Source organism: Sprattus sprattus (assembly GCF_963457725.1).
Source record: "Sprattus sprattus genome assembly, chromosome: 2".
NCBI lineage: Eukaryota > Metazoa > Chordata > Actinopteri > Clupeiformes > Clupeidae > Sprattus > Sprattus sprattus.
In genome coordinates this window covers 47,912,413-47,923,570 of record NC_137921.1, presented here as the reverse complement: position 1 = coordinate 47,923,570, position 11,158 = coordinate 47,912,413, and the positions used below count along the sequence as shown (strand labels likewise).

The 11,158-nt window shown below is 44.6% G+C and overlaps 1 protein-coding gene across 1 annotated transcript; it reads right to left on the bottom strand.

The window, feature by feature from the left end:
• Positions 1-2,936: 2,936 nt before the first annotated feature.
• org (oogenesis-related gene) lies at positions 2,937-7,118 on the bottom strand (the record flags this gene model as incomplete). The annotated part of the gene is made up of 6 exons (XM_080860260.1): positions 2,937-2,987; positions 4,456-4,545; positions 5,710-5,844; positions 5,946-6,109; positions 6,307-6,523; positions 7,065-7,118. The coding sequence occupies 6 exons, from the start codon at positions 7,116-7,118 to the stop codon at positions 2,937-2,939; spliced, it is 711 nt and encodes a 236-aa protein (XP_080716386.1).
• Between the last annotated feature and the right edge of the window lie 4,040 nt (positions 7,119-11,158).

The window sequence follows — 11,158 nt, the reverse complement described above, 5'->3', positions numbered from 1 at the left end:
CAAAGAAGGACTTGTTCATGTTCCTCATATATGAATCATAAATGACCACGTTAATTCATGTGACTTCAGGAGCATGATGTGCACCTGCCGCTCTTGATGAAAATCACACACACGCACGCACGCCCACGCACAATCACGCACCAAGCCAGGGCAACGACGCATGTCCCCAACAACAAAGTGGAAGGCGCTCTCCGATTCCTTCTTGTCACACCTGTTTAGGTGGGATCCCCTTAACAATTTGCAGGGACAAAAGTCACCCCCGTGGCTGTGTGTGTGCGGTGCAGCCGCCTGTCACTCCTAATGAGCAGCCTTTACCCGCAGGCCCCGCAGCAGCAGCTTCTGGAGGAGGAAATGAGAGGAGAGCAGAAATGTGTGGTAAGACGTAGCTTTTAGACAGAAACACACACACACACAGATACGCACACACACACACGCAGGCACACAGAAAGTTCAATCACAGATTCCGTCACCCATTGCGTTGATGAACATGGTGTTGTTCCCCTCCCACACATACATATACACTCAATCATACTAATACACACACCATCACCAACACACAGATGCACTCTCACCCACTGCATTGAACGGCTTGTTTCCCCCTCCCACACACGTACAGAAACATACAAATATGGACACACATTCGCATACATGCATACAAATACACAGATAAACATCCACACCCTCAAGCAAAGGAGTGAGGAGAGATGCTTGGGATTGGTGCTCACAAGGTCTACCAGCCACAGCAGCAGTCCCTGGGAAGGGGCAGAAAATAGCACTGTGCAGAGCGATGCAGGGATTGCGTTCGAGGCACTGACAAATCCCATTAATACAAAGCCAGCGTGTCAATAGAGCCACACACACACACACACACACACACACACACACACACACACACACACACACACACACACACACACACACAGAGTATCGACCACTGCTGGAACAGTACACCCTTCTAGCACACATTACTGGAATTAATTAATATTCATTCTTTGCTCTCTTTCTCCCTCGATCAGATCGAATCTGCAATATCTTGCAGTGGGTCAGACTCACATCACATCGGTGAAGTATGAGGACATAAATGGGAAACATTCACACATTCACAGTTGGGTGGGTCAGCTCAGAGCCCTAGAGCCAGCTCCAGCGGTCACCCCTGTGTCCCAGCTGTGTGGCAGCCCACGCGATCTGCGCTGACAGCAGGGCATCCCTAGGACCGCAACCCTCTTTCTGCGCCGCGTGCCAGGAAGAGAAAGTAACTGATGTGACAGGCTAAACTTGCCACGCATCTGGACTCAAGGCTGGTGTATGTCACCAAGTCAAAGGAGGAGAGAGCCAAGAGAACCAGTGTCTTTATTGTAGCATAAGAACTTTACTTTTGGGAGCACTTTCCACCCCGTAATGCCAAAACAATCTAAAATAGCTACAGGCAGATCCCTATCTTAGTACTGTGTGTTGGTGCATTACCCAAGCCTAAAAGCAGACCACATGTTCATTTATTACTTGCTGTGTTCTGGTTGTCGTGCACCTCAATGGTTAAGTACGGCTTCCCATCTATGATCAAGGACCTGTGTTGTCTTATTGCACTCCTGACACACACATGCACGCACACACGCACACAGTCACTTTCTCTCAATGCCTCAGGGAGTCATTCAGAGTGACTAATATTCTCTGTTGTGACTGGCAGGCTGCTGGGTAAAAAAAAAAAAAAAAAAACCACAGGTGACTTTCACCGTTCCTCCGGTGTCAGACGAAAATGAGCTATCGACCATACAATACATCGGCAGCAAAAAAAAAACCTGCAAGAAAATCTTTCTTTCTATTGCCATGTTCCTCTCTCTTGTATAAGCTGTCAAAAAAGCACATCAGTTGAAATAAATCACTGTGTCTGTGCCCTTAATAGGCACCACGTATTTCCACCCAACTGAATCACTTTCACCCACCTGTGTTTCTGCACCTACATTCCAGCTGTAGCACCATCCATTTCTCTGGCCTAGATAAGGAAAACCTCACCAAGTTCATTGAATGGAGTGGAAAATACTCTCAGCTGGAAGTGAGAAGGAGGGGGGGGAAACTAAACAAAGATAATGAATGATTAATTAATGGGAGGATTTAACTCTCTCCCTCTCTCTGTCCCTGTGGAGCTAATACTCATTAATTAGTATCTCAATATCAAGAAACAGCTCTGGCACGAGGCAAGGGGCGGGGTGGAGGGGGGTGGGGGGGTGGGGGGGGGGGGGTGCTAGTGCTTGAGCATCGGAGTGTGGATTACAGACGACTATTAAGACACTTGCGGATAGCATTATCAGTTACACAGCTCACAGGTCTAATCCCTCCACATGCCCGCTTCAGCTTTCTCCCAGGACCTCACTGGCTGTTAAGGGCAAAAAGGTTAGGAGATATCAGTGCAGGGAGATAAAGAGTGGGGAGAGAGAATGAAGGAGTGAATGAATGCTAAATAGGAAAAGTGCATTGCATGAAAGGCATCATGAAGTAACCGTGAGGGCATGATAATGGCATAATGAGGGAAAAACGAATTGCAATGGTGTCAATGTGCAAGAACACAGGTGAGGGTGAATGAATGATGGAGAGGTATATTAAAAAGCAGAGCCTTCTCCTTTTACCACACGACCTTGCAAGGTGAAGAGCCAATGAAGTCCACTTTTAGCCTAAAAGAGATCCCCCCCCCCCCCCCCCTTGTAATTTTTTTCATTTGACATGCATTTGCTGAAAAACGTAAAAGTGACTTCATTATGTGTTCAAACGGTGTTAAACAGAAAGTGAAGAGAGAGTGCAAGAGAGAGAGATATGCCACAGGTGAAAAGATGAGAGCCCCTAGGGGAGTCAGGACTCATCAAACATTATGTAATCCAGCAGCTAATGGATTTCGAGGGTCAGAAAATGGAACCTAAAGACGGTAAACGCTTGCTGTCTCGCCCTCAAGGTGACAGCGTGGCCACACCAGGATGTGCTGACAGAGGCAGGGTCTGCTGCCAGAAACACCAGAAGGGGGCCTGTCACACCCCCGGACGAGTCCACTCAAGGTCGGCAAGAGGACGGACCCGTCCGCAAGAGTGTGGCCTCACATCCAGGCAGCAGGCCCTCTTCGCAAAGCAATATCAGCGGTCAGCCAGCTAGCCTGTAAAAATATACTCACACTATAGAGGTTCTCATAATAGCCCTGCATTTAATTACATTTACTCATTTTTATGGGCCATCATGCCAGCACTGGACAAGGTAGCAGTCATAAAAACATTACAAAAGACATGCAAGGTGAGTTGAGACAGAATGAGATGTTAAGTGTGATTCAAAATCTGCACCTGGTTACTGTAAAAACTGTTTATGACATTTATGACTTTCATGTCCCTCAAACAAAGACAGTGCAGTTACCGTTTTCTTAAATCCGTATAGCTATTCACCCTCATACTCAGGTCTTAAAAGAAATTAAATGCATCACCTACACCCCACACTCAGCCTGAATCCCCATGCTGTTGAGCAGAAACTCATCCATCCACATGGGCTACGTGCAGCATATTAATAACTCAAACCATAAACTCAAACCACAAAGCTCTATGCAGTAGAGCAAAAGTTCACCTTCTCAGCAGCCATATCCCACATTATACTTCCTGCAGAGGAAGGTGGGTAGAGTGAAAGTGAGAATGAGAGGCAGTTGGCAAAAAAGCGAGGGGGGTGTGGGAATAAAAGGAAAGACATAAACCACATAGGAGAGATAGAGAGAGAGGGAGAGAGAGGAGGCAAAGCTGGTTTATTTCCATCCTGCCACAGATACGGCACTCTCCCCGACTGAGCAGTCTCTTCACAAATGCAGACGGCCAAGAAATCCCGGCAGGCCACCGCCGCTCGCTTTAAGGCCATCTCTCCCCACATCTTCAAAGCGCTCCTCCTCGCCTTCCTCCCTCCATACATCCGATAGTGGACCCAAATGCAATTATTCTTCACTGCTCTGTCCTCCAAGGCCTCGTGCAAGGCCAATTTTTTCAAACATGGACAACAAAAAAAGCCAGCTGACTGGGAAAACTGTCAACCATGAGCTGCACCCCTTAATCAGTTAATGAGCTTACCCAGCTATGAAAGGACTGGAGTCAGTACTTTTTTTCTGTTGATCCCAAATGGAAAACTTGCTCAAGTGTGTGGTACTCATTATGCATGCTCAAATGGTGTCTCATTTTTTTGTGTGGGGGAAGGGGAAAATAAGACAGCCATTTAGTGAGAACAACACTTCTGCTCACAAGCACACTGGAAGAATAATTATTGGGGGATGCACAAAGGATTCTTCACAAACACCCACTGCTCTCCCAGACCTGACAAACACTAATTATGCATTCAAAACACTCTTACACACACACTGACTGTCCTCTTGCCAGCTTGTTGAACCAACACACGTGGTCTTGAAGGACTCGCAAAGCCTGTCGTGATTGGTAGCGTGGGTGCGCTCACCTCTCCATCCTCTGATGCCTTGTCCACATCCTGTGTGCCAGCCGAGTGCCACTCTGGGCCAGGGCTGCTGACCAGTCTACTGGAGCTCAGCTGACTCACCCCAAACAATTCAGTGTATTGGGGAAGAGAGAAAACAGCCCTGTTCTGATGCCTCCATTGTTACTTTATAAGGAGATTTACCTTGTCACAGTAAACACAGTGGTTTCATAGTAGACATGCATTTCAAGAACAAAGGCAAATGAGTGGAGCCTTGTGGAAGAAGGGAGGAGAAACTGCACTAAGACCATAACCTGACCCAAGGATCGAACACTACCAAGCAGCTCAAATAAGCTGTGGCTAATATTACATATAAAAAAAAAACCATTGCATCACACAGTAGAACATACATCTGACGGTATCGTCAGACACCAAAAGCATTCTCCTACTTTCCATCTTAGATCCATCATTGTAAATGCTTGCTACACTAATTAAACTGCCTCTTCCTGCATGTTTTGAAGACATTTTTAAATTCTATGCTTGGCTATGCTCATTTGCCAGAGTTATTACACAAAGACAGTTCATTTTAAAAAGCTAAGGACTGGTTTATAAAAAAAAAAAACTCTATAAGCTAGTTCACACCTATAGGTTTATACGAGATAAAAAAAAAAAAATCAACTATGAAAATGTGCAAACCATGCAGTGTAGTTTTTACTAGTCTGGACTTTATTTCCACACCAACATCTACAGGCTTTCAAAAGAGAACTGGGCCATGTTCAGACAACAACTTAACTTACTCCTGCCATCTACTGGCCCTAAACTACAACAACCTTTTCAGACTCAAGAAAAAAACACCCTGTAATTTTTTTTTAAAGAACCGCTTTATTTTTCAAAAATATATATTACATACAAGCATACAAAACTGAACACAGTCCAAACAAACAGACAGAGACCTGTGTGGGAGATCAGAACATTAAAGATAAGAATCTCAAAATCCAACTGGGCAAGACAAATTCAAACCTTAACATTTATTCACAATACATTTTCGTAAGACAAGCAACATGGCAGGAAAGAGGGGCCAACTTCTTACCTCAACTGCCACCATTGCCTTCCACTATGAGTCAGAGGGAGCCACACCCTGTAATGACATTAAATGTTGGTTTAAAGTGGGCCCAGCTTCACCCCCTCTGGTCTCCGTCCAATAAGAAAATGGGCAGCCAACATAAAAGGGATTTAAACTACTACAGGTTAAAACAAGTTCAACTGAGGACCACTTACTGTTTCAACAGCCTCGATTTCAACATCCTCGATTTCAACATCCTTGATTACAACAACACCTTTCTCCAACTCAATGTCACTTTCTGTGTTGTTGTGGGAACGGTACTCATCACTGTCTGTGCCAATACTGGTGGGCTGTGGAAAGATGGATGACTGGTTAGCCACACAATGACAAGCACACAGCTAACTTTTTTTTTTTTTTTTTTTTTTTAAACACCAGAACCACTAACACCTACCTCATAGTCTGGGTCCTCTGGATCAGGTGCATCCTCATCAGCCAACTCCTGATTGAGGGCCTCCACCCAGGATTGTTCCTCCACATCATCCTCGTCATCTTCCACATCATCCTGCTTCCTTTTGCTGCCCTTTCCACATGGTTTTGTGGGAGAGCACTGCACCTCTAAAGAGATTAGGCACAACGTCTCCATTACAATATGGGTCTGATCTGTTGCCAGTCTAAATGTCTTCTATATAACACATAAAATTAGCTAGCCATCTAAGGTGGAGGCTGATCCAGTAGTCTATAGTTTACGTAGTAAAGTTATGTCACCGTACACCTTTTCAACAGTATAAGGCAGGAGAGCCATGACTTCCTACCTGGGGAAACCGTGCGGCCGATGCTGGTGCACACAGGGTAACCCAAGGCACTCTGAACCCTACATGGCAAGAAAGCAAGTAGCGTGCGAGTCGCCCGCCACATTCGTTTGCGGCCCGTGCGGCAGGTACGGGCCGGAGAGTCGCCTTCAGCGGGGGAAAGAGGCTTTTCTGGTGAGGAGAATCCAAACAACCACCAGAATCCACGGAAAGCGCGCATCTACAAGACAGAGTGTTTGGGAACTTTAAACAAAAAGTTAACTTTACGAAAACCCCAAGACCGCAAAACGACGGTTCACTCAAATTCATTTTGCACCTTCTAGCAACCATTGTAACAGGCAAATCCACATTAACGTGTTATGCTAGGTTAACATGTCTAGCTTAAGTAAGTGGAACAAAATTGCATACCGCGAATCTGAAGGGCCAAAACTGCGAGATCCGACAGAGTACACCAACTCTCTTCGGTTCACAGTTATCCTGCAAAAAAGAGAGACCATGTCCCATCACTCTCATGAGAATCACTTAATACACAATAATTCATCGAGTCATCGAACTAGGAAGATGGCTGGTTAGCAAGCCAGCTCATGGCCACACATGTAACGTTAGATAACTTTAGCCAACGGTCAAAGTTATGGTAGATGCGAGGCACAACTTCCATTACACCAAATAATTAAATAATACACATTATCAGCATGGTAACCTAGTTCCCGCAGTTCTATTCTAGCGATTGTCAAAAAAATGAGAATGGCTTTAAAATCAACCTCAGAAATGGTCTTCTCCTCCGGCTCGATCACGATGCTGCTCTGAGAAGTCATGTTGCTGTTTGGATCTCTGTGTGAATAATGACGATAATCACGTGCCTTCTGTTACACCTGTGTTCACATAAATCCAGTGCGTGCCAAAGGTCAACCAATCAAAACGCTTCTAATAAAAACAATTAACTTTCACCTTATTCATTAGCTGACTAATCAGCACATGAATCACCTGGAGACTGATGCATGTTTTATTTTATTTGTTTATCACAGGCCACATAATCATTACACATTGTAATGTAATGCGTTGTAGTGTATCTATAGCAGTAATAAAGTAGGCTAATTTACGGATTGGTAAGGCTACGTTGAAGCTTAGTAACATTTATGTTGGATACCGGTCAGCTCTTTGTGTTTTCACATTTATCTCATGGATCATGGATAGCATGTGAATACTTAAGTGTCAGTGTTTGGTCTGCCATGGCGAGTGCTTCCGTTGGATTTGTTTCCGTCACATTTACGCACGTCTCATTCAACTTAAGAGGGGCGAGGAGGGGCTTGGGGAACTGAATATAAAAGATTCCCAACCAGCAGCTCCTTTACAAAACAGAACACAACACAACACATCTACTTACATTTATTTAAACAGGGAGGGACAAAACCGCGAAAATGAGCCGAAGCATGGCAGTGAGACGAACATTCAGTGTCGGGACCTGTTCAGCTTCCGATCGACAGGATATTCAAAGTGCGCGCAGACATAGCCTCGTGGGGATGAGGGCGCTCATGTGGTCTACACACTCGAGCTCTCTCGGCTGGGAGAGAGTGACAAGTAAGGACAACATCCTCAGCAATGTGGTGACGCCGAACAGCATCCCGCAGTTCACCATTCCACGTCTGGCTGTAGAAGACCGTGCAATGTGCACCGGGCATAATAGAGAGAGGTCGGGAGAGGAAGACGATGCTGATATATACGTGGAGAGTTTTGATGAGACTGACAACTCTACACACATTTCCACCTCGCTGTCCTCATCATCATACTCAGGCTCCTCATCCTCTGGGTCTGGTTCCTCCCCTGCAATTAGTCGGAAAGCCTGCAGAAGCATCTCAGACCCCTACAACCTGAACGGAACCTCAAGAGAAGCCCAGCAGCATTACGACCCAGACTCATGTGTTGCCCTCTCCCTTCCTCACCTCCCCAAAGTCACCACCCCTTACGGTTTCATCATGCTCAGTCAGAGCCCCAAGATGGCCAGTGAGGAGGCTCTGCTCTTCCAGGCTGGGCTCAACCGGCGGTGCAGGCTGGATGAGGTGAGCCCTGCCCAAAGGCACATCAAGCCAGAGCCAAGGAAAGCCCTCTCGTCTTGCCAAAGCCAACCCTCTACCAGCATTCACAGAGCCTCGCAAAAAACACTGACACCCCTGCTGCAAGGAACTGACGGGAAGAGGGCAGAGGGGGTCACGGCACCTAATCCAAATAACCCAGACACCAGAACCTCACAGAGAAAACCCAAGTCCAGGCTCTGGGGAATCCTGCGCAAACAATTTAACAGCCAGAAAGGACTGAAGAGACAAAACACTGTGTGAGGGAACACCTCTGCTCTCATCCCTGTGTTCATTATGCAGTTGAAGTTGCTATTGATTTCATGTGGGGCATGATGTGTGCTATAAAAGAGATACATGGCAAGACATGCTCAAGACATTTTTTGTTGTTGTGAGGTTGTGCACTGTTGCAATAAACCAAATAAATATACATTTATATGAGACATCATATCACGTGTTGTGACATCTGTTCGTTCTGTAAATCTTCCTTAAACTTTAGACCTGACTATCCAAGTGGTTGTTCCAACCCTTCATTATGAATAGTGTAGTCTGTAATGATGAATTAATGCATTAATTCATTATTCATATAGGGGCTGGTGAAAAGATAATTGTGAAATGGCAAGAAATTAATCTGTATAAAACTATATGAGTGAGGAATTTTCATTTTCCCTCGAAAGAAGTGGTCACAAAGTATTGGGTAGGTAACGACCCCTGAACCTTAACATAGCCCATGATCATTTTCATCGGCCTACCCCCATGTTGTCAGTGATTTGCTCATTGTTTTATTTTGAAGCCTCTCTGTTGTGTGAGCTCCCCGCTAAAGTACTTGCTGACGTAGTTGGGCTTCTGTCTCTGGCTCAAAGCCTCATTGCCAGGGACCCAACTCTGAAGGAGCTCTTCAACCAAAAAGCTTATGGCCTTAATGACACTCCGTCTCAACAGAACAACAAAAAGTGTTTTATCCCCCCCCTCCCCCCCCACCCCCGTCTAATTGTTATTCTCTAATTTGAATCAGTGCTCTTACGAGGGTCCCAAATTGGCCCTTCTCTCGTCCTCAAGCCATTCTAAAACAGCATACAAAAGACCCTGTTTCCTACCTGGCCATAAACTGTGTGGTGCTCTGTTCAATATGGTCAGCAACAGTGAAACCCCTTTATCACGATACACAGACCTGAGCTTAAAACAAAAAGTATTTAGTCTGATATATACAGCCGCGGAAAAAATTAAGAGACCACTTCAAAATTAACAGTTTCTCTGGTTTTACTATTTATTGGTATGTGTTAAAGTAAAATGTACATTTGTACAAGTACGTTATTGGTATGTGTTAAAGTAAAATGTACATTTGTACAAGTACGTTGTACTTTGCCTGGCTGAGGTTTGTAAAAGACCATAAGGATTGAACCAAAGCTGACTGGAGGTCCCTAAGTTCGTCTTCTCTGATGAGTCCAATTTCACAGTAGGTGCAAGACTCTGTGGCTTGTAGGCCTCTCCAGGTCTCAGTCTAACCATCAGACGACCATGTGTTGGGCAAAGCTGAAAATTGGACTCATCAGAGAAGACGAACTAGAAGACCCTCCAGTCCGCTTTGGTTCAATCCTTATGGTCTTTTACTAACCTCAGCCAGGCAAAGTACAACGTTGTCCCGGAAGAAAAACTTGCTTCCTTTTGCTCTGACAATGTTCCCCAACTCTGAGAAGTGTTTTTTCCAGCAGGGCAATGCTCCATGCCACACAGCCAGGCCAGTAAAGGTGTGGATGGAGTACCACCAGATCAGGACCCTGTCATTGCCAGCCCAATTTCGAGACCTGAATCCCATTAAAAAAACTCTGAAATGTGATCAAGAGGAAGATGGATGGCCACAAGCCATGAAAAGAAGCCGAGCTGCTTGAATTCTTGCGCCAGGAGTAGCATAAAGTCACCCGACGGCAATGTGAAAGACTGGTGGAGAGCATGCCAAGACACATGAAAGTTGTGATTTTAAATCAAGGTTATTCCACCAAATATTGATTTCTGAACTCTTCCTAAGTTAAAGCATTAGTATTGTGTAGTTTAAAAATTAATATGAGCTTGTTTTCTTTCTATTATTCGAGATCTGAAGACACTGCATCTTTTTTGCTATTTTGACCAATTGTAATTTTTCTGCAAATAAATGATCTAAATGACAATATTTTTATTTGAAATTTGGTAGGAATGTTGCCAGTAGGTTATAGAATAAAACTAAAATGTACATTTTACTTGAACACATACCAATAAATAGTAAAACCAGAGAAACTGATAATTTTGAAGTGGTCTCTTAATTTTTTCCGCGGCTGTATTTGCTAATGTGAATTTAGCTTTTGCACTAGTCGTTTATGTTCATGTTCATGTGGAAGGTAAATATGCAAGAAATATTGATTTTCTCAATTGTTTCTGTTTTTGTGATAGATAAAACATTTTAAAAAGTAATACTATTGGAATTGTATGCAAAATGATGGCATCGTAAACATTGTCCTCTAGTGACTCCAGATATATTTTACTTGATTAGTCAAAGTGAACATAATTTTACCAAGCTTGCTGTGACCACTGGGGCATTCTTGACTCTTGTATGTCTTGTATGTTTTTCCCATTACTCTGTGAATGCAGCTCCGCTGAAGGTCTATTGTGACTGCCTCTTCACATCGATGGTCCTACCCATCATCATTAGTACCTTAACTGGGATTGTGAATCACAGCAGACAATGGGCCTGAGGGCCCTGACTCACTCCCTCTTTCTTTCCTTTTCTTTCTCTTGTAAGATCAGAGGCCTGT